Source organism: Hippopotamus amphibius, chromosome 17, assembly GCF_030028045.1.
Source record: "Hippopotamus amphibius kiboko isolate mHipAmp2 chromosome 17, mHipAmp2.hap2, whole genome shotgun sequence".
In the NCBI taxonomy this organism is placed as follows: domain Eukaryota; kingdom Metazoa; phylum Chordata; class Mammalia; order Artiodactyla; family Hippopotamidae; genus Hippopotamus; species Hippopotamus amphibius.
The window spans coordinates 51,908,214-51,930,614 of NC_080202.1; the positions used below are offsets into that span (position 1 = coordinate 51,908,214).

The following is a 22,401-nucleotide window of genomic DNA, read 5'->3' on the forward strand; positions in this document are numbered from 1 at the left end:
TCCCCTGTCATCTGGGCCCCTGGAAGCCTGCAGTGAGCAGAGCCCCACTGACCCGCAGGAAGTGAGTCTAGGATAGTTTCAGACACCAATAGTTGAGGGTATTTGTGCGGCATGTTCTAGCCCCTCCTGGTCCAGGATACCAGGTGTCTGAAAAGCTTTTAAGTAGCAAGGAAGAGAAAATCCCACAGAAAAGTTGTTCGGGACAGAATTCAGCTGTGGGACCTCGGGGCCCTCTCTCCCCTTTTCCTGTCCTGCCCTTTCTTCCAGTGTCAAACCAGAAGCCCCCAGTGATGAAGCCAAGGGGAAGACGAGAGCAGGGAGTATGGAGCTACCACTGGGACTCCCTGGGGGCCTAGGAAGCACTGTACAGTGTGTGTGTGGAGTGGCCACGTGAAGCCATGTTGTCTGGTTTGACGTGCCAGTCCCGTTCTGTGCTGCCCTGAACATTCACGGCCAGTGCCATGCTCCACTCACAGCTCTGAGCTTCTGAGGGCGAGGCAAGAGGGCTGCCAAGGAGCGAGGCGAGGAGCGCAGCAGCGATGGTTTTCAAGACATCAGGGCTGCGGGGCACCTCTGCCAGGGCTCCTCTGGCCTCATAAGGGTCTGTCTGTGGCCCCAGAAGGTAGCCAGGGCGGTGTAGGGCGTGGCCGCCAGGCCGGCAGGGCGGCCTTCCTGGACTCTCACGTGATCCCCAGATGGGATGTCTGTTTTTTTTCAGTCTGGAAGTTAAGGGTTTTTTGTAAATTCGGTGAACATTTGAGCGGGGGAATTACAAAAGAGAGAGCTCCCTGGTGAGCGGGGACGCAGAGTTCTGCCAGTGCGTGTGCGCGCCCGTGGGTGAGAGTGGCCACGTGCGCGCGCGAGTGCCTCTGCACAGGAGGACTCCTTTGTTCAAATCACACCAAGAGGTGTCCGTGTAGAGCCCGCTTGCCAGATGGCCGCGCCCCGTCCCCGCGGCCGGCTGCGGGGAGCCCCTGCGCGGCCTTGGAAGCGTTCCCCCGGTTCCCGCGCCAGCCCCGCGAATTTGGGCGGCGAGGCAGGGAGGACCGGCCGCGCTGCGCTGCGGTGACCTGCAGTAACCCCGCGCGGAGCGCCCTCGGCCGGGTCAACGACCGCTCTCGCCCCGCGGCGGCCCGCGCAGCGCGCGGGGCAGCCCGGCCCATCACCCTATCGCCTAGCAACGCCCACTCGCGCCCAGCCATTGGGCCAGCGCGCACGCCCCCGGCCCCCAATTGGCTGCGACGGCAGGGCGAGCCACGCCCCCGGCCCGGCTCTGAGCAGCCGCGACGCGGGCCCATCAGTCCGTACGCCAGGGGTAGGTTCAGCCCCCAGTGTGGCCCCAGTATGACCCCCAGAGTGACCCAAGCAAGCCCCGTCCCGTTTCCAAAGCGCGCCGTGCACACGTGGCCCCCATGGCCCCGGCGGTGGGGGCGTCCCCGGGAGGCGTGGGGCGCAGAACGGAAGTCGGGAGGCGGGGGTCACGCCGCGCCCCGCCCCGGCGCCCCCCGTGTCCCGCGGCCTCCCCCCCCAGCGCGCCCCCGCGCAGGGTCCCGGCGCCCGGCGGCGGAGTGCGGCATCACCCCACTGGCGGCGGCGCGCATGGTCCCGGGGCGCAGCCCCGACGCTCATTGGCCTGGGCGGCGCAGCCAAGCTGTCAGCCCATGTGGCGTGTCCGCACGGGGACGGCCGCAGTTAAATAGCGCCGGCGCGAGCCTAGAGGGAGCCAGAGAGACGGCAGCGGCCTCCCCTCCGCCGCGCGATCCATCCTCGCTCTCCCTCCGCCGCCCGCACCGCCGCTCGCGCCCAGACCAGGTACGAGCGGCCAGGCCTGGCCGGGTCGGGAGTTGGGAGCCGGGGACCAGGGTCCTGAGGCCGAGCCGGGGCAGGGGCCGGAGCGGGGGCAACGCGGCCAGGTTCGAGGGGGCGCCGCCGGCCCGCATCCTTCGGCCTTGGGTGCTCGTGGTCCGGCGCGCCAGGGCTGAGGGGTCGCCCCGCGCAGCCTGCCCTGGTCTCGGGGTCTGAGCCCCCGCTCTGGATGTTCGAGCCCCGTGGGGCGCCCGAGGCCGGGCGGCGAAGGGCCTTCGCGTCGTGCCCCAGCCCGGCGGGGCAGGTGGGCGGATGGTGAGGGGCGGACGCCCGGGAGGGCCGCGAACAGCCATTTTGGTCTTGGGCTGGGCCAGGCGGCTACGAACCCGAGAGGGCCTGTAGGAGCCCCCAGCCGCCCGGTGCGCGCCCAGCTCCCGGCGCCCACAGAGGCCTCCTTTAGGACCCGGCCTCCGAGCCCCGCCACCCGCGGCACCCCCCACCTCCGGGTGCGGGATAACCGAGTCTCAGCCAACCGGAGGACCTGAGAAGAAGGGACGGAGATGGGTGGAGGAGGCGCGGGGCCGGATGAGGACGGCTTCCCCACCACGTGGGCTCCGTTTGGAACCCCTGAAGTTCTGGAGGGAGAGCAGCTCCTGAGCGGTGCAGCCTGGCGGCGGAGCAGGCGAGGCCTTGTGCGCTGCAGGGGTCGCCACCCCCTTGCCTCGTCCCGCCGGACTCCGCGTGAATAGCAAGTAGGAGGAGAACAGAGCGGGCGCTTTCTAGAGAAGCAGCCGCCCCGGGAGCTGGTGCCTCTGGGCCGGCAAAGGGCTCTTTATTCAGCGCTGGGGGAGGGGGCTCCCTCTCTGCCGGTACAGCAGGCCACCCAAGGATGAAGCTCTCTCCACTAGCTCATGCTTTCCCTTGCTCAGAGAGACCCTAGAGGGCCGGTGGTTGGCAAGTCCACTGGTCATTAGCGCCATGAGGCCCCGGAACCTTGGCGGAAGTTTGCAGGACCAACCCTGGCCTCGCCTCCTTCCTCGGGGCTGCACAGGAGCTCCCATCCTGGACCTACAGGCTCAGGGTGGCCTACGCTCCCTCAATGGCGCCTTGGGGACCTGGATCTGGGTGGGCAGGCAGGCTCCTGAGGCCTCACCTGTGCAGGTGTGTGGGTCTGGGTGGCACTTGCCTGGCACCTGACCAGGAGTGGTTCTCCAGGTTGGACCCTGCAGGAGGGGCCGTACTGGCTGGGTCTGTCTACCGTGGGACAGGGACCAGTCTTTCGCCAGAGCCCCGCTAGGCCTTGCCACTCTGAGTGCCCAAGCTGCGGCCCCGGCATGGAGGGCAGCGTGGGGTGCTGAGTGCAGAGCTGGCCACTCAGTGTGGGCGCTCCTTCCCACCCCCATGTCTGCCCTTTCTCCTTTGCCTCCTAGGCTGACAGCCAGGCAGCCTCCTCCTAGGAAGGGTTTGGGCCCTTCTCTGGGTTGGCCCTCCCTGCTTCCCACTGTGAGGCCCCCTTCTGGGTCCACCACAGCAGGGTGTTGCAGCAGGGCTGGAGTGGGGTCACCCCAGGCCAGAACCAATGCTGGGAGAGCCTAAAGCTCCCAGTGAGAGGTGCGGGCGGGCTGGACCAGAGTGGACGCCTCCTCCCCCCACCCCCCACCCCAACCACCACACACTTCGCCCAGGGCATCTCTTCCGGCTAGTGCACAGCGCAGAAGCTGGCCATGTGGATCTTTGTTGAAGGGCTTTCTGAGACGCTGCTCTCAGACGCTGCTCTGGCCCTTGGGTGGGCCAGTTGCGGGGGGGGGGGGGGGCGGGGGGGTGGTCAGGAAGCCAGGTCAGGGGGGAGAAGCTGGGCCTCCAGCAAGACTGCGGATGGGCAATGTGGGGGCTGGGGCTGACCAGTATCCGGGCCCCCACGTGGCCCTCCCTGCAGAGAGAGCAACCATGGAGGAGGTGGTGATTGCTGGCATGTCTGGGAAGTTCCCCGAGTCCGAGAACTTGGAGGAGTTCTGGGCCAATCTCATCGGTGGCGTGGACATGGTGACAGAAGATGACAGGCGGTGGAAGGCGGGTAAGTGGGCCTGGGGCTCCCCTCCTGCTCAGGATGTTGTCTTCTCACTGCTGCTGTAGACATAGTCTCCCCGCTACCAGGGCAGGCCTGCTCTGGCCTGAGCTCTGGTCCCATTTGCATAGCCAACGGTCACCCCAGGTGAGTCTTTGCTGCAGGCTCTTCCTGGAGATGGCACCAGGAGAAGGCCCGGGGCGAGGGGGAACCTGGGGCCTCTGGCCAGTGGACAAGGGACTGAACTCCAGCCTGCGGGAGGCTGTGAGCCGGCCCTGGGCGCCCGTTGAGCTAGGTGAGCTTTTGGGGGCAGAGCCAGGGCAAGGCCAGGTGGGTGAGCACCACAGAGCCTGGCTGGCCACTGCCAGCCCACGTGTCCCAAGCTGTCAGATGAGACATCAGGCTCTCCCAGGAAGCTGGTTTGACTCTCATACCCAGTATGTTCTTCCACAGAGCGGCTTTTCCTGATCTACAGGGTGTGAGTCAGAGTGCCAGAGCCTGGCCTGGCTTAGCTGCTGGACCAGGGTCAGGCCAGGCAGAGTGTCTCCAGCCAGGACAGTGGTGGGTGGGAGGAGGAGGCACTGCCCCCACAGTGCTCTGCTCTGGGGCCACCATCCATGACGTCACCCTTAGGACCCCCTCTCAGAAGTGGGCCCACCCATACCAGGGAGCCTCGGCTCTCTGTTGCAAGAGGGACCCCGCCGTCAGTCACTGAGGGCCGTGATGTCGTGTGGCTGGCCCCTTCACCTGCGTGTGTTCTGCAGGACTGTATGACCTGCCCAGGCGGTCAGGCAAGCTGAAGGACCTGTCCCAGTTTGACGCCTCCTTCTTCGGGGTCCACCCCAAGCAGGCGCACACCATGGACCCCCAGCTACGCATGCTGCTGGAGGTCACCTACGAGGCCATTGTGGATGCAGGTGGGTCACTGGGAGGCTGACAGCCGGCCTGGGGCTGCCGGGGGCCCATCCCTGAGGTTCCCGCCGCCCCTCTTGAAAACCTTCCCCCTTTTTGCTGCTAAAAGCAACATGTGTTTGTAACAAAACACCCAAAACAGAAATTATTGAGGAGGGAGCAGAGTCCTGGGCTGGGGCCACGTGGGCCTTGGGCAGGTCACGTTTCACAACTGTGCACCGGAGGGGTTCCGGGCATGTCCTGACTCCCCATTTTCCTCACTCCCCGACACGTGGCTGATCCTGGGGGCGAGGGCAGGGCGCCAGGCAGAGCAGGAGGCGGGGTCCAGCCCCAGGACTCTTGCCCTCCACTCACCCCTCTGTCGGGTTGTGTCTAGCCTTGTACAAGTGCCTGGAGGCCAGCTGCCCCTTGTCTCAGGGCACAGACTTGTCCCAGGGTCATGGAAGTCCTGCTGGCGGGGAGGGAGAAGGCTGGCCGTGTGGGTGAGACCCCTCAGCAGGTGGGTGGGGGGAGCTCAGCTCTGAGGGGGAACCTGGGGCCTGCCTGCTCCCACCTGTGGTTGGCAGGGTAGGTATACTGGCCTTGCAGGTCTCTTGTCCTGCAGCAGATACTAAGTAGCCCCTGGGGTTGACACTGAGCGTGACGGTGTCGTGGACAGGCGCTGCCTGGGGTGGAGTGGAAGGGAGGCAAGAGGACCCTGGTAGGGGGAGGGGGAGGCCTTCCCACTGCCCAGGCCCTACCCGGAGACCTTGGATGCCACTCCCCAGGGGCTGGTCAGTGTCCCGCTCTCCTTCCCAAGCCTGGACACTTGGCCTTTGTCTCCCTCTGTCTTCTTATCTTGGTCCGAGCAGGGCAGGCTGCCCTCAGAGTTCACCAGACCCTGGCAGCAACACCAGGGCCAGGGGAGTAACCTGCAGACAATGCGGCCCTCTGTCCCCGCCTCCAACTGTTTCTGGCCACTGCCTGACCCAGAGCCTCCAGCCCCACCTGGCACCCCGCCCACCCCCCGGGCCCCAGTTTCTTATGACCTGCTTATCCATTCTTGGCCCTACCTGGGCTGGTTGCCCTGCTGTGGCTCTGCTCTCTCTTCCCTCCAGAGTCAGGCTGAGAGGGAGCTTCCTCTCACCCAAGCCAGAAAGGCTGAGCGGGGAGGACTCCCCTCCCAGGGCTGGGGGGCAGGCTGGGTGTGGCACAGCTGCTGGGTCTGATCTCTGCCTCCCACAGGCATCAACCCAGCTTCCCTTCGTGGGACGGACACCGGTGTCTGGGTGGGTGTGAGTGGCTCTGAGGCCTCAGAGGCTCTGAGCCGAGACCCTGAGACCCTTGTGGGCTACAGTATGGTAGGCTGCCAGCGCGCCATGATGGCCAACCGCCTCTCCTTCTTCTTCGACTTCAAAGGTGGGTGCCCTGCCCACACAGCCCCTCTGGGCCTCAGGCTCAGGAGGTGGGGGACAGGGGCCAGGTGACAGGCTCTGACCTCCCCTCCCCTGGGAAGGTCTGCAGGGGCGAGTCCCAGGGTCATGGGCGCCACATGGAGGGCACCCGCAAAAGCTGCCAGGGCCCAGAGGTTGGGGGTGGGGGTGGGGCGGTCCCGCAGCTGCCTTGTGCCCCTGCCTGCAGGACCCAGCATTGCCCTGGACACGGCCTGCTCCTCCAGCCTGATGGCCCTGCAGAATGCCTACCAGGCCATCCTCACGGGGCAGTGCCCCGCAGCCGTCGTGGGCGGCATCAACGTCTTGCTGAAGCCCAACACCTCGCTGCAGTTCATGAAGCTGGGCATGCTCAGCCCCGAGGGCACCTGCAAGTCCTTCGACGCACAGGGTGAGGGCAGAGGGCACGGGAGCGCAGGACGGCACCCCCATCCCCGTCCCACCCAGCACCAGCCCCGAGCCCTGCCGTGAGCTCCTAGGCCTGAGGTGCCCTCTGCCCCCAGGGAACGGCTACTGCCGTGCAGAGGCTGTGGTGGCCGTTCTGCTGGTCAAGAAGTCCCTGGCCCGACGGGTGTACGCCACTATCCTCAATGCCGGCACCAACACGGACGGCTTCAAACAACAAGGTGGGAGCTGGCCCGGGTTGGCCAAGGAAGGGGCGGCGGGCGGTTAGGTGGTGTGGGTGTGCTGAGGCCCAGCCCCGCCCGCAGGTGTCACCTTCCCCTCCGGAGAGGTGCAAGCGCAGCTCCTCCGCTCCCTGTATGAGCCAGCCGGGCTGGCCCCTGAGTCCTTGGAGTACATCGAAGCCCACGGCACCGGCACCAAGGTGAGACCCCTGCCTGGCCCTGCCCAAACCCCACACCTTATGCCGGAGAGGCACCGGGGGGGGTGTCCTGACCGCCTGGAGTCCCCCACAGGTGGGCGACCCCGAGGAGCTGAAAGGCATCACGCAGGCCCTGTGTGCCACCCGCCAGCGCCCCCTGCTGATCGGCTCCACCAAGTCAAACATGGGACACCCGGAGCCTGCCTCAGGGCTCGCAGCACTGGCCAAGGTAGGCGGGCCAGCCTGGGGCCACCCGGGCCCTGCTCCCTCAGCTCCCTGTGCTGTGGGGCCTGGGCCACCGAGGCCCGACAGCAGGGGGCCAGCATTTGGCCAGTCCCTGCCCTGGTTCACTGGGCCAGACGTGTCGCCCGGCACCTGTTCCACGAGAGGCCGGGCCAGAGGGAGTAGAAGCAACGGGGCGGCCCTCCCCTCCGGGCCTGCTCTCCCCACTGCCTGCTGACCAGCTGGTAGCCCAGAGGACCCAGGTCACCACTGCTGGGGCTTCTGGGTGGGACAGGGGCTTCCCGGTGCGCTAGGCTCCCTAGGCCCCCATCGCCACCGGTCTGCAGCTCTGAGATCGGGACCTGGGGGGGGTCTGGCTGAGGGGCCTTTGCGTGTAAACCCACAGCCAGTCGGTCCAGGAGGTGGCAGGAGCCCAGGGGAGGCCTGAGGCCGAGAGGAGAAGGGGCCCCGGGCCTTGGTCACCAGACCCCTGTGCTGAAGTGGGGCGAGGCTGGGGGGCAGGGAAGGCTGCTGCAGTGGGCAGGGCCGGTGGGTGGCCTCAGAGGGTCCTCAGGAAGGCGAGTACCTAAAGCCCACCCCGGCCAGCAGCGCAGGGAGCCTGGGGCTGGCCACCCCACTGACCATTAGGCACCAACAGGTGCTGTTGTCCCTGGAGCACGGGCTCTGGGCCCCCAACCTGCACTTCCACAGCCCAAACCCGGAGATCCCCGCCCTGCAGGACGGGCAGCTGCAGGTGGTGGACCGGCCCCTGCCCGTCGTCGGGGGGAACGTGGCCATCAACTCCTTTGGCTTCGGTGGCTCCAACGTGCACGTCATCCTCCGGCCCAACACCCAGCCGCCCCCACCGCCTGCCCCGCACGCTGCCCTGCCCCGTCTGCTGCGGGCCAGCGGGCGTACCCATGAGGCTGTGCAGGGCCTGCTGGAGCAGGGCCTCCGGCACAGCCAGGACCTGGCTTTCGTGAGCATGCTCAACGACATCGCGGCCACCCCCACGACCACCATGCCCTTTCGCGGCTATGCTGTGCTGGGCAGCCAGGACGGCGGCCAGGAGGTGCAGCAGGTGCCGGCTGGCAAGTGCCCGCTCTGGTTCATCTGCTCTGGTGAGCCCCCCACTCCCCAGGGTGTCCCCGAGGGCAGTGGGGACTGGGGCCGCTCAGCCGTGCCCTGACTCCTCTCGCCGGGACAGGGATGGGCGCGCAGTGGCTCGGGATGGGCCGGAGCCTCTTGCGCCTGGACAGCTTCCGGGACTCCATCCTGCGCTCGGACAAGGCCGTGAAGCCTTTGGGACTGCAGGTGTCGGACCTGTTACTGAGCACAGAGGCGACCACTTTTGATGACACCACCCCATCCTTCGTGAGCCTCACTGCCATCCAGGTGTGGTCCCAGGGTCTGGGGTGAGTGGGCCACCAGGGCGGTCGGCCCGGCGCCCCCGGGACGGGCGTGACACACCCTGTTCCCCCAGATTGCCCTCATAGACCTGCTGACCTCCATGGGCCTGCGGCCTGACGGCATCATCGGGCACTCCCTAGGCGAGGTGGCCTGTGGTTATGCCGACGGCTGCCTGTCTCAGGAGGAAGCTGTCCTCTGTGCCTACTGGAGGGCACAGTGCATCAAGGAGGCCAACATCCCGCCAGGGGCCATGGCAGCCGTGGGTAGGTGTTTCCCCGTGCTCCCCCATCCCACTCCACCTATGGGCTTGAGGGTCTCCGTGGGAGGAGGGTGTCTACACTGGCACCTTCGGCATTGGTACTGGGCAGAGGCGAGGTCCTGGGGGTGACTCTAGGGCCACCGTCCTCACTGCAGGGTGAGAGCAACCCTGACGTATGGCCTCCTGAGTCTGGTGGCCTTGGTGCTTGGCACACTTGCCCACAGGCATCAGCAGAGGCCAGCATGGTGTTCACATGAGCCCGAGCTGCAGGGGAAGGAGTGGGCCTGCTCGCATTTTGGTCAGGCAGGGCTGGGGACAGGAGGACACCTGAGGAAACCTGAGGGGCTGGCAGGAGAGTGAGGCCAAGGCCCTCTGGTCGGTTGGGCATAGGTGTGAGCCGAAACTGGCTCCCGCCTGTGGGATGGCATTAATGACACCTCTGCCTCAGATCAGACACGGCAGGGGTGAAGGTGCCTCGTAAAGGTGCTGCTCTGCGGCTGTCATCACCGCTTCTGTCATTAGGGCCACTCTGCCGTGTCTTCCTCCCCCCTGGGGAGGAGCCACGTGGGGGTGCCGACTGCCTGTGGCCACCCTCTGAGGCTGTCTGTGCCCCCAGGCTTGTCCTGGGAAGAGTGTAAGCGGCGCTGCCCCCCTGGCATCGTGCCTGCCTGCCACAACTCCGAGGACTCCGTGACCATCTCAGGACCTCAGGTGGGCCCTGGGAGGCGAGGCCTCATCCCCACGTCCCCACCCATCCCTCAGGGTGAGCTCTGCATGGGGACCTGGGCACAGGCCCAGGACTGCTTGTCCAGCACTCTGCCCCCTCCCCCCCCACACCCAGGCTGCCATGTCCGAGTTTGTGCAGCAACTGAAGCAGGAGGGCGTGTTTGCCAAGGAGGTGAGGACAGGCGGCGTGGCGTTCCACTCCTACTTCATGGACTCCATCGCCCCTGCACTGCTGAAGGCACTCAGGAAGGTGGGCTGCTGCCCCGTGGGCGGCCTGGCGGGGGCCCCCTGAGGATGGGGAGGCAGGCGGGTCCGAGCTCCCTCACGCTGACCCAGCCCGGCCATGTGCGCAGGTGATCCGGGAGCCACGGCCCCGCTCCACGCGCTGGCTCAGCACCTCCATCCCGGAGGCCCAGTGGCAGAGCAGCCTTGCCCGCACGTTCTCAGCCGAGTACAACGTTAACAATTTGGTGAGCCCTGTGCTGTTCCAGGAGGCACTGCGGCACGTGCCAGAGAACGCCGTGGTGCTGGAGATCGCCCCCCATGCCCTGCTGCAGGTAAGCGCTGCGGGGGCCGGACGGTCAGGTCCGCCAGGGATGGCGGTCAGGGGGCGTGGTAGGGAGGCAGGCTGGCCGGGAGGCAGGCTGGCCGGGCTCTGTGTGGCCTGGTGGGCGCAGGTGGGGGCGGGTGGGAACCGGTCAGAGGGAGACCCAGCCTATCCCTGCCTCCGCAGGCCGTCCTGAAGAGAGGCCTCAAGTCCAGCTGCACCGTCCTCCCGCTGATGAAGAAGGACCAGAGGGACAACCTGGAATTCTTCCTCAGCAACGTGGGCAGGCTTCACCTGCTGGGGTGCGTCCTCTCTCCCTGCTCGACCCCTCCCCTCTCTCCCTGCTCGACCCCTCACCGACCAGGCCACAGGCTGGCCTTCAGATCGCCCCTAGGAAGCGGGCCTCTGGGTGCTGGGCCACCTTCGCACCCTCACCGTGGCCCCGCCCCATCTCGGCCATCTCTGGGGTCTTAGGGGAGAAAGGTTGGCAGTGGGTCGGCAGTGGGTGCGATAGGGTGGTCCCAGAGCCAAGTGTGCCCCTCTCACCTCCTCAATCCCTCCAGCATTGACGTCAACCCCAACGGTCTGTTCCCACCCGTGGAGTTCCCGGCTCCCCGGGGGACCCCCCTCATCTCCCCCCACATCAAGTGGGACCACCGCCAGACCTGGGACGTGCCCACTGCGGAGGACTTCCCCAGCGGCTCCAGCTGCTCTTCTGTCACCGTCTATAAGATCGGTGAGTGTGGTGCAGGCAGGTGGGGGTGGGCAGGCACGGGGTGGTGCGGCTCCCTCCTCCTGGGCGCTGGCACTAAGGCCCATGTCCCACAGACACCAGCCCTGAGTCCCCTGACCACTACCTGTCGGATCACTGCATCGACGGCCGTATCATCTTCCCCGCCACTGGCTACCTGTGCCTGGTCTGGAAGACACTGGCGCGAGCCCTGGACCACGACATGGAGCAGGTGCCTGTCGTGTTCGAGGACGTGATGCTGCACCAGGCCACCATCCTGCCCAAGACAGGTGAGGCAGGCGGCTCGGGGTGCGCGGCAGGAGTGCTGGCCGCTGGCCCCAGCTGCTGACCTCTGACCTGCTGCCTGCAGGGATCCTGCCCCTGGAAGTGCGGCTTCTGGAAGCTTCCTGCACCTTCGAGGTGTCTGAGAATGGCAACCTGATCGTGAGCGGTGAGCAGGGGCACCCGGCCAGGCTGCAGGGTCCCTGGTGGGGGTCTCTGGGTGGACCCTGGCTGCCGGCTCAGCCCTGCCCTACCCTCAGGCCCTTCTGCCACCCCCGCCCACAGGAAAGGTACGCCGGTGGGAGGACCCCGATCCCAAGCTCTTTGACAGCCGGTACGGCACGGACCCCACAACCCCCGTGGACCCCCCGTCTGCATTCCACCTGAGCCAGGGAGAGGTGTATAAGGAGCTGAGGCTGCGAGGCTACGACTACGGCCCCCATTTCCAGGGCATCCTCGAGGCCAACCTCGAAGGTAGGCGCAAGGGGGCCCCACTTTATACTCAGGAACGTGCTTTGGGGCCAACTCCTGCTGCCCAGCGTTAGGTGCGCAAGCCAGGTGAAGGGAGGGCAGTTGCGGGTGTAAGGGAGCCACATGGAGGAGAGGGAGAGCCCATGGGGGGAGGCACCCACCCCGGCCAAACTGACAGCCCCTCCACCCCAGGCAACAGAGGCCAGCTGCTGTGGAAGGACAACTGGGTAATCTTCCTGGACACCATGCTGCAAATGTCCATCCTGGGCCTGAGCCAGCACAGCCTGCGTCTGCCCGTACGCATCACTGCCATCCACATCGACCCCACCACCCACCGGCAGAAGCTGCGCGCGCTGCAGGATGAGACACAAGGTAGCCCTGTCCTGGCCCTGCACACCTGTGTCCCTACACCAGGTGCTGCCCGCACTCACCCAGCGTGTCCCCACAGTGGCCGACGTGGTAGTGGACAGCTGTCTGGACAGCACGGTGGCCGGCAGTGTCCACATCTCGAGGCTGCACACCTCGGTGGCCCCTCGGCGACAGCAGGAGTACCTGGCGCCCACCCTGGAGAAGCACTGCTTCACGCCGCACATGGAGGACGGGTGCCTGGCCGGGAGCCTGGCCCTGCAGGAGGAGCTGCAGCTGTGCAGGGGTGAGGCCTGCGCCCACCACCCTTACCCCGGGGTCCAGCTCCCAGTTTCTGTGCCCAGTCTCTGGCAGAGGGGAGCTCGCCACCTCCCGTCATTGCCCCATCACAGCCCCTCCTCCTTGTGGAGCCCAAACCTGCCTTCCCCTCGTGAGCGCCCTCAGGCCTGGCTTCCCCCGCCCGGAGCTGAGGTCTCTAGACACCAGATAGGTGACAGACTTTTTCCCCTCCTATCTGTGCCCCCAGCCAGCTGCACAGGCAAAATGCCCGTGAGACAGCCCCCTACACAGGGCTCGCACTCAAGCTGATGGGTGAGGGGTGGTAGGGAGAGCTGGGGAGGGGCAGCCAGGGCCGTCAAGGCACTGAACCCAGCCTCTTTGGGGCTCACACCTGGGTGCGGGCAGAGCAGCCCTTCACCTACCCAGTAGTCCCGATGGTCGATGCCAGTTTCCAGCCCTAGAGGACTGGACTGCCCACTCCGTCCCTCTATTTGCTGTCAGTGGGCAGAGCCAGGTGGTGGGTCCTGCTTTCCACTGAGTCCCTGCTCCAAGCAGACACCGGTTGCTGGGGGGCCTTCAGGTACCCCAGTCCAGCTGAGGCTTTTCCCTAACACCCATCTCTCCTCTGCATAGGGCTGGCACAGGCACTGCAGACCAAGGTGGCCCAGCAGGGGGTGAAGAAGGTGGTGCCCGGGCTGGATGGGGCCCAAGCTCCCCAAGGGGCCCCGCAGCAGAACCTGCCTCGGCTGCTGGCCACCGCCTGCCAACTGCAAGTCAATGGGAACCTACAGCAGGAACTGGGCCAGGTCCTGGCCCAGGAGAGGCCCCTCCTGTGTGACGACCCCCTGCTCAGCGGCCTCCTTGACTCCCCAGCACTCAAGGCGTGTGTGGACACTGTCCAGGAGAACATCACCAGCCTCGGGACGAAGGTGGTGGAGGTGGGTGCCGAGCACGGCAGCAGGCGCAGTGCACGTGGCCCCAGACGCCGGCAGCCCCAAGCCTAAGGACGGCCAGGGCCCCTCGGACATGAGGTCACCTAACTTGAGATGGTGCTGAGGCCGCCCAGACACTTGAAGGGGAAAGGGGATGGAAGGGACTGGAGGTGGGCTGTCAGGGTGCTGTGGACAGGGCAGCGCTGGCCAGTGCCCTCAGCAGAGTTGGTGGGTGGGCCTTTCAGGAGACACCCAGCTGGGGGGGGCGGGGAGGATGCCTGCCCAGTGGCAGCTGGTTCAGGAAGCTGCTCCACTCCAGGTGCTGGCTGGTGATGGCCGACTGTATTCCCGCATCCCAGCGCTGCTCAACACCCAGCCCCTGATACAGCTGGACTACACAGCCACTGACCGCCACCCCCAGGCTCTGCAGGCCGCCCAGGCCACGCTGCAGCAGCTCAACTTGACCCAGGGCCAGTGGGACCCTGCACACCCCGCCCCCAGCAACCTGAACAGGGCCGACCTCTTGGTGTGCAACTGTGCCCTGGCCACCCTTGACGACCCGGCCACAGCCATCGGCAACATGGCAGCTACCCTGAAGGAGGGAGGCTTCCTGCTGCTGCACACGCTGCTTGGAGGACACCCCTTGGGAGAGACTGTTGCCTTTCTCACCTCCTCTGAGCCGCGTCAAGGCACGCAGCACCTCCTGAGCCAGGTGCAGGGAGGGGCCGGGATGGGGAGGGGCCGGGATGGCGAGGGCCCAGGAGGCTGCCAAGCACTGACCCCCCCCCCAACTCGCAGGACGAGTGGGAGAGCTTATTTGCCGGGGCATCCCTGCATCTGGTGGCCCTGAAGACGTCCTTCTATGGCTCCGCGCTCTTCCTGTGCCGCCGGCTAGCCCCGCAGCACAGCCCAGTCTTCCTGCCCGTGGAGGATACCAGCTTCCAATGGATCGACTCGCTGAAGGTCAGTCCTTCCCAGCCCTGGCCAGGCCTGACGGACCCAGCTTCAACACGGGGGCCTGGGGAGACCCCGGAAGCCAACCCCTCCCTCATCCTACAGGACATCCTGGCTGACTCCTCCTCCCGGCCCGTGTGGCTCACGGCCGTTGGCTGCAGCACCTCGGGTGTCGTGGGCATGGTGAACTGTCTCCGAAAAGAGCCCAGAGGGCACCGGATTCGGTGAGATGCCCTCTGAGCTGCATGCCCCTCGCTCCTCCCCTCCAACCCTTCCAGCCTCCCCTCACCTGTCTGGCTGCCCGTAGGTGCATCCTGGTGTCCAACCTCAGTAGCACATCCCCCGTCCCTGAGATGGACCCGAACTCTTTGGAGCTGCAGAGGGTGCTACAGGGGGACCTGGTGATGAACGTCTACCGGGACGGGGCCTGGGGGGCGTTCCGCCACTTCCCACTGGCACAGGGTGAGCCCCCAACATGCCCCCTTGACCCTCAGGCTCCGCGCCTCACAGCTGGGTGGGCTGAGAAGAAGAGGGCGGGGGGACCCTGGCCGGAAGCCCTGCCCAGCCCAAGGCTGCACGTGACCCTCTGGCAGCTCCACTTCCTGTCACCCTCAGACCGGCCAGAGGAGCAGACGCAGCATGCCTTCGTAAACATTCTCACCCGAGGGGACCTCTCCTCCATCCGCTGGGTCTGCTCGCCTCTGCGCCACGCCCAGCCCACAGGCCCTGGCGTCCAGCTCTGCACCATCTATTATGCTTCCCTCAACTTCAGAGACATCATGCTGGCCACAGGCAGACTGTCCACCGACGCCATCCCAGGTACAGGCAGCACGTGGTGGGGGGACCAGAACAGAGACCCCTGGGGCCAGGACCTGGGAAGAGAAGGGTCCTCAGCCTGCAGCTCTCAGGAACCTGAGAGGCTCCTCAGACCTCAGCTTACACACTGGGCTCCTCGTTGGGAGATAAAGGGCTCACCCACCGTCTGCCGCCAGGAAAATGGACCGCTCAAAGCTGCATGCTGGGCATGGAGTTCTCCGGCCGAGATGCCAGTGGCAAGCGTGTGATGGGGCTGGTGCCCACTGAAGGCCTGGCCACCTCCATCCTGGTGTCTCAGGACTTTCTGTGGGATGTGCCTTCCAACTGGTGAGTCAGTCAGGGCTGTGACCTGGGGCCCAACATGGATGTGGCTGGAGGTTGGGCCAGAGCTGACCCCTGCACTGTGCCCATAGGACCCTGGAGGAGGCAGCTTCAGTGCCCGTCGTCTATGCCACAGCCTACTACGCGTTGGTAGTGCGTGGGCGCATACAGCCTGGGGAGACAGTTCTCATCCACTCGGGCTCGGGCGGTGTGGGTCAGGCCGCCATCACCATTGCTCTCAGCCTGGGCTGCCGCGTCTTCACCACCGTGGGTAAGCCTACGGCCCTTCCCAGAACCCAGGACTGCCCCTCCAGCGCCTGAAGCCCAAACTCACCAGCAGTGCCTCTTCCCACCAGGGTCAGCTGAAAAGCAGGCATACCTCCAGGCCAAGTTCCCCCAGCTCAACGAAGCCAGCTTTGCCAACTCCCGGGACACGTCCTTCGAGCAGCATGTACTTCGGCACACAGCCGGGAAGGGTGAGCAGCTCCCGTCACTTACCAACCACCATCCACCCATGTCCTCAGCCTTCTCTTTCTCTCATCCTCCCCTCTCCAGTCAAGCCGGAGGAGACACAGGCCCAGGCAGGGACAGGATCTGGCCCTCCTGACTTGTGCCCAGTTGGCCGGGCAGTGGTCTTGACTGTGAGGTCCCCTCTTGCCCCCCTACCCCAAGGTGTTAACCTGGTCCTGAATTCCCTGGCGGAAGAGAAGCTGCAGGCCAGCGTGCGGTGCCTGGCCCAGCATGGTCGATTCCTGGAAATTGGCAAATTTGATCTTTCCAACAACCACCCCCTGGGTGAGGCTGGGCAGCAGGCCGGGTGGGCAGCTGGGTGGGCAGAGGCTACTGGGCAGAGCGGGGATCCACAGGGCAGGCTGTTGGCTGAGTGGTGAGGCCCCCATCTACCCAGGCATGGCCATCTTCCTGAAGAATGTGACTTTCCACGGGATCCTGCTGGACGCCATCTTTAACGAAGACAGCATCTGGCAGGAGACGTCAGAGCTGCTGCAGGCAGGCATCCGAGATGGCGTGGTGCAGCCCCTCAGGCGCACCGTGTTCCCCAAGACCCGGGTGGAGGATGCCTTCCGCTACATGGCCCAGGGCAAACACATAGGCAAAGTGGTCATCCAGGTGAGTGGGGGACCCCAGGTGCCCCCAGCTCTGGCTCCTGTCAGCAGCGCACGAACAGGGAAACTGCTTGCGCTGCAGGTGCTCGAGGAGGAGCAGGAGGCGGTGCAGCAAGGGGCCGGGCTCCCCCTGATGGCGGCCTTGTCCAAGACCTTCTGCCCGGCCCACAAGAGCTACGTTATCGTTGGGGGCCTGGGTGGCTTTGGCCTGGAGCTGGCCCAGTGGCTTATGCTGCGAGGGGCCCAGAAGCTGGTGCTGACGTCCCGCTCTGGGATCCGCACAGGTGACCGGCCCCAGGGTGCACGAGGGTGGGGCGGTGGGAGAGGCCTCAGTCAGCCCCTCTCGCGCTGCTCTCAGGGCACCTGGCTTGGGGCCAGAGCCCTCACGTGCCCATCGCCACTGACCACGTTCCACAGGTTACCAGGCCAGGCGGGTCCGTGAGTGGAGACACCAGGGTATGCAGGTCCTGGTGTCCACCAGCAACGCCAGCTCGCTGGATGGCGCCCGGAGCATTATCACTGAGGCCGCCCAGCTTGGGCCTGTAGGAGGCGTCTTCAACCTGGCCATGGTAAGAACAGCTCCAGAGGGGCTGGAGCCAGCTGCCCAGGGAAGCGCCCCCTACCCAAGCGAGCCCTCCAAAGCCCTGGGGCCAAGGCAGGTGCTGAGATCCCCTCACCCCAGGTCCTGAGAGACGCCCTGATGGAGAACCAGACCCCTGAGTTTTTCCAGGACGTGAACAAGCCCAAGTACTTTGCCACCTTGAACTTGGACAGGTGGGTTCCTCCCTTCTCCCTCTCCCTCCTTCTCTCCTGCGTGGCCCTCCCCCGCACAGCCCTCACACTGCTGTCCAGAGACCAGGCCACAGGCCTCTGCTGGGTCTAAACCAAGGGTCCAGGGAAGTGGAGGCAGTTTGGCGGGCGAGCCAGGGGTCCTGGACATGTTAGCCGGTGGGCTGGGGAGGCTGGCTGGGGGTAACTCAAGAATCCACAGGGTGACCCGGGAGGCATGCCCGGAGCTGGACTACTTCGTGGTCTTCTCCTCGGTGAGCTCTGGGCGTGGCAACAGTGGCCAGACCAACTACGGGTTCGCCAACTCCGCCATGGAACGCATATGCGAGAAGCGCCAGCATGATGGCCTCCCAGGTGGGCCCACCCGCCCTCCCCCGGTTCCTGCAGTGCCACCCTCACTCGTGCCCCTTCTCACCCCGGCCCCCCACCCCCCCCACCCGCAGGCCTCGCCGTGCAGTGGGGCGCCATCGGTGACGTGGGCATCATCCTGGAGACCATGGGCACCAATGACATGGTCATCAGTGGGACGCTGCCCCAGCGTGTCACCTCCTGCCTGGAGGTGCTGGACGTCTTCCTGAACCAGCCCTACCCGGTCCTGAGCAGCTTTGTGCTGGCGGAGAAGAAGGCCACAACCCGTGGTGACAGCAGCAGCAGCCAGCAGGACCTGGTGAAGACTGTGGCTCACATCCTAGGTGAGGCAGCACCCTGCGCTCCACCGCTGGCAGACACTCGGCTCCCCTGAGTCTGGTCTCCCTGGCTGCGGAAGGGGGCGTGTTGGCTTGCTCACGGAGGGAGAGACACAGGTGGTCTGTGCAAAGCTGGGGGGCCCTGTGTGCCATGACCATAGTGATGATGGTTTGGGAAGACCCAGCCACCAGAGTACAGTACTCACCAAGGCCCACTGCCAACGGAGAGCCTCTCCCCAGGCATCCGGGACTTGGCCACTGTCAACCTGGACAGCTCGCTGGCGGACCTGGGCCTGGACTCACTCATGGGCGTGGAGGTGCGCCAGGTGCTGGAGCGAGAGCACGACCTGGTGCTGTCCGTGCGGGACGTCCAGCACCTCACACTCCGGAAGCTGCAGGAGCTGTCTCTGCAGACCGGCACAGCCGACGGTAGGTGTGGAGAGGAGTGTCCCCGAAGCAGCACAGGTCCTCGGAGCTGCTGGCCTGTGAGCAGCCTGGACCACCCCCGCCCCCCACGTCAGGGCTTGTCCATCTGGCCCCTTTCTGAGAGCCCTCAGTGGGACCCCAGTGCCCCCACCCACCTCCCGCCCCGGCCACCAGCAGCCCAGTTCAGGTGTGTGTGTGTTTGTGGCGGGGGACCCTATGTGGCCCCGGCCCTGCCTGGCATCTGCCCCTCTTCACAGAGCTGGCGGCCCCTGCACCCAAGGAGGACAGCCTTGCCCAGCAACAGGTCCAGCAGCACCTGAGCACCCTGCTGGTGAACCCTGAGGGCCCAACCTTGACTCGGCTCAACTCCGTGCAGAGCTCTGAGCGGCCCCTGTTCCTGGTGCACCCCATCGAGGGCTCCACCACGGTGTTCCACAGCCTGGCTGCCAAGCTCAGCATCCCCACCTACGGCCTGCAGTGCACGGGAGGTGTGACAGGGTCCTGCAGGCCTGCCCCCACAGCGGGCCTCCTCTGCCCTCCAGTGGGTTGGGGGTGGCACGCGTGTCCAGACAAGGGCTAAGCCTCGTGCTGCCCCCACAGCTGCACCCCTGGACAGCATCCAGAGCCTGGCCGCCCACTACATCGAGTGCATCAGGCAGGTGCAGCCGGAGGGGCCCTACCGCATTGCTGGCTACTCCTATGGCGCCTGTGTGGCCTTCGAGATGTGCTCGCAGCTGCAGGCACAGCAGAGCGCCGGCCCCACGAACAACAGCCTCTTCCTGTTCGACGGCTCGCCCAGCTACGTGCTGGCCTACACGCAGGTGAGGGCGGGAGCCAAGCCCCTGTGGTCCGAGTCCAGAGCCCCCGCCCCTCGTGCCTGCCTCCGCAGCAGCCCCTCCTCCCTTTGCAGAACTACCGGGCCAAGATGAACGCGGCCAGCGAGGCCGAGGCCGAGGCCGAGGCCGAGGCCATGGCCATATTTTTCTTCGTGCGGCAGTTCACTGACGTGAAGCACGACAGGGTGAGAGCAGGCGCGCGGCCCGGCCTCCCGACACCCCCCGCCCCCGTGCCCGGCGCCGCTCACTGTCCTGTCGCACAGGTGCTGGAGGCGCTGCTGTCCCTCAAGGGCCTGGAGGAGCGCGTGGCAGCCGCCGTGGAGCTGATCGCGCAGAGCCACGCCGGCCTGGACCTCCGCGTGCTCCGCTTCGCCGTGCGCTCCTTCTATTACAAGCTGCGCGCGGCGGAGCAGTACACGCCGCAGGCCACCTACCACGGCAACGTGACGCTGATGCGCGCCAAGGCAGGCAGCGCCTACGGCGAGGACCTGGGCGCCGACTACAACCTGTCCCAGGTGTGCGACGGCAAGGTGTCCGTGCACGTCATCGAGGGCGACCACCACACGCTGCTGGAGGGCAGCGGCCTGGAGTCCATCCTCAGCATCATCCACAGCTCCCTGGCCGAGCCGCGTGTCAGCGTGCGGGAGGGCTAGGCCGGCCCCGCCCGGGAGGATCCTGCCGGTGGGACCTGCGCCCCGCCCCCAACCCCGCCCCCGACCCCGCGTGCGGCCGCCGGTAGGACCAGCGCGCCCCCTCCCCCTGCCCCGCGGCCGCCGACTCGGAGACCTGCCCGGTCTGTGAAGGGTCCGCCGAGCCGCCAGCCGGGCCAGCCTTCCCAAGCCGCGCGGGCTCTGCCGCGCTGGTCCGTCTGTTGTTTCTCAGTTTGGATTCTCCTATTTATTGCGTCGCCGGGGAGACGCCGGTCGGTCCACCTGTGAGGCCGGCGCGCGGGAGCCGGGCCCCGGGGCCCCATGATGCCAGCGGTGCAGCGGAGCAGCCCCAGGCGCTGGGCACCCACCCTATTCGTCTGTGTTTGTTTTTCAAGAAAAAAAATATTCAAGTTGCTGCTTGGATTTTGAAATTCACTGTAATTGTCTGTGTAAAGAACCATGTCTGGACCCCGTTTCATCTTTACACCGACCCAGTAAAAATGTTGTCTCCTCCAGAGCCTCCCCACAATTAAACCGCATGTGAGCTCTGGCCTCTGGGCATCCTTTCTTCCCTCTTCCCTGACCAGCCCTGTGAGCATGCACTGTCCTGGCCAAGTCCTAGTGGCCCAGAGGGGACAACCTCTGCTCCCCGCAGGAGGGAGGGTGCAGTGCCTGGTTCCAGAAAGTAGGCTGGACACCTTGAGGGAGGGGGCCCTCTATCAGGGAAACTTGACCAGGAGGAGGCAGGTATGCAGTCTGGTAATCTGCTGGCATAATTCTGGGGGATACCCTAGGGTACGCTTGCCAGAATTCCTTATCCCTCAGGGAAACCTCGGGTTTTCTCTCCTGGACCTCAACTGAGTGGAGGATGCCCAACCACATTTTTGAGAGTAATTTTTACTTAAAGTCACCTTATTGTAGACGTGAACCACATGGACCAAATACTTTCATAGCAACACCTAGATGAGTGTTTGCCTAACTGGCCAAGTCCAGCAGAAGACTGACCATCACACAGGTTTAGGTGGAAGGAATGAGAGCGGGAGTAAAGGGGCAGGGAGGCCCCTGAGCATCTGAACCCCTCCAAGCCAAGGGATGAGGTGGACCCACTGGGCTGGAGGCTTCTGGGCCAATGGCAGAGGTGAGCTGGAACAGGGAGAAAGGTGGGCCCCACAGTGGGCCAGGATTAAATCTGGGGCTGGGGAGCATCCTCACTGCTAGACTCCTAGAAGGATGTGTTGCACCCAGAAGCAGCCCAGGGACCCTAATACTTTCCTCAGAAAGTCCAGCATAGAATAACCATGTGAGCCAGTAATTCCACTCCTAGGTATAACTGGAAACAGACTCAGATACTTGTACACCAATGCTCATGGCAGTGTTACTCATCCACAACAGCCATGCCATAACATGTATCAGGACATAGTGAAAAGATTTCTGAAGTAGGTATGTGAATATCAGACAAAGTAGATTTCAGAGCAAAGTATATGCTAGACATGAAGAGGACTGTTCCATAATTATAGGAGTGTCAGCTAACCCAAAGGACATAAGAACTTGTGCTCCTATAACAGAGTTCCAAATTACAGAAAGCAAAAGATCTGAAAGAAGAATCCGGGAATTCCCTGGCTGTCCAGTGGTTAGGACTCAGCGCTACCACTGTAGGGAGTGCGGGGAGTGTGGTTTCTGTCCCTGGTCGGGGAACTAAGAACCAGCATGCCGTGAAGCGTGGCCAAAAAAAAAAAAAAATGAGACAATCTACAATTACAGTTGGAGATTTTCAAAATCCTTCACAATAACTGAACAGAAAGTAAGAATACACAAGACTTGAACAATACAATCAATCAACGTTTATGGAACAGCCAACAATAGCAGAATGTACATTCCAGATTCACATAGAACATTTACCAAGATGGTTCACATTCTGTGTCATAAAACCAGTCGCAACAAGTTGAAAAGAACTCAACTTCTATAAAATATTTTCTTTGACTACAATTGAATAAAATTAGAATCAATAGCAAAAAGATCTCTAGAGTATCCTCAAATATTTGGAAGCCAAATAACATACTTCCAATAACCCATGGGTTGAAGAAGAAATCAGAAGAGAAATTAGAAAGTATTTTGAACTAAATGAAAATGACGGCATGCCAAAATTTGTGGCCTGCACCTAAAGCAGTGTTAGGGGACATTAACAATAAGGGCCTATGTCAAAAAAAGAAGAAATTTCTCAAATTAATGACCAGATTCTACCTTAAACTAAAAAAAGAGCAAATGAAACCCAAACTAAGCAGAATAGATAGGAGTGAAAGTCAATTAAATGAGACAGAAAATGAAATCAAAAGCTACTTCTTTGAGAAGACCAAAAATTCATAAACCTTAAAGCAGATTGAGCTGGAAAAAAAAATTTGAAAAGACACAAATTACCAACAGTGTCAGAAATGACAGAGGTGACATCACTAAGATTCTGCATACATTAAGAGACTAATAAGGGAATATTATGAACAGCTTTATGCCAAACAATTGGGCGACTTAGATATGAACACATTCC

At 64.1% G+C, this 22,401-nt stretch overlaps 1 protein-coding gene across 2 annotated transcripts; it reads left to right on the forward strand.

Moving 5' to 3' along the window:
- Window positions 1-1,672: 1,672 nt before the first annotated feature.
- FASN (fatty acid synthase) lies at window positions 1,673-20,413 on the forward strand. Of its 2 annotated transcripts, XM_057715052.1 has the most exons (42): window positions 1,673-1,812; window positions 3,743-3,880; window positions 4,636-4,788; window positions 6,008-6,181; window positions 6,404-6,604; window positions 6,717-6,839; window positions 6,924-7,039; window positions 7,131-7,265; window positions 7,917-8,379; window positions 8,466-8,653; window positions 8,742-8,931; window positions 9,544-9,638; window positions 9,769-9,903; window positions 10,007-10,210; window positions 10,387-10,502; window positions 10,764-10,936; window positions 11,029-11,220; window positions 11,301-11,381; window positions 11,498-11,686; window positions 11,876-12,055; window positions 12,132-12,335; window positions 12,962-13,266; window positions 13,580-13,972; window positions 14,059-14,223; window positions 14,320-14,438; window positions 14,522-14,676; window positions 14,830-15,033; window positions 15,207-15,357; window positions 15,444-15,622; window positions 15,708-15,827; window positions 16,024-16,146; window positions 16,259-16,479; window positions 16,558-16,759; window positions 16,893-17,044; window positions 17,158-17,249; window positions 17,467-17,618; window positions 17,708-17,956; window positions 18,191-18,379; window positions 18,634-18,864; window positions 18,977-19,197; window positions 19,287-19,397; window positions 19,476-20,413. In XM_057715052.1, exons 2-42 carry the CDS (start codon window positions 3,754-3,756, stop codon window positions 19,863-19,865), a joined length of 7,563 nt encoding a protein of 2,520 aa, XP_057571035.1. In that variant the 5' UTR covers window positions 1,673-1,812; window positions 3,743-3,753; the 3' UTR covers window positions 19,866-20,413. The 2 variants fall into 2 exon arrangements, with proteins under 2 accessions (XP_057571035.1, XP_057571036.1); XM_057715053.1 differs by lacking the exons at window positions 17,467-17,618; window positions 18,191-18,379; window positions 18,634-18,864; ... (1 more) ...; window positions 19,287-19,397; window positions 19,476-20,413 and having other exon boundaries at window positions 17,708-17,876.
- The last annotated feature ends 1,988 nt before the right edge of the window (window positions 20,414-22,401 follow it).

Excerpts from the sequence above, each read along its gene's own strand:
- FASN (XM_057715052.1), top strand. The coding sequence starts at position 3,754 with ATGGAGGAGGTGGTGATTGCTGGCATGTCTGGGAAGTTCCCCGAGTCC. Across the intron at positions 7,266-7,916 it reads GGCTCGCAGCACTGGCCAAG|GTGCTGTTGTCCCTGGAGCA; the intron begins GTAGGCGGGCCA and ends AGGCACCAACAG. Across the intron at positions 8,380-8,465 it reads GCTCTGGTTCATCTGCTCTG|GGATGGGCGCGCAGTGGCTC; the intron begins GTGAGCCCCCCA and ends TCGCCGGGACAG.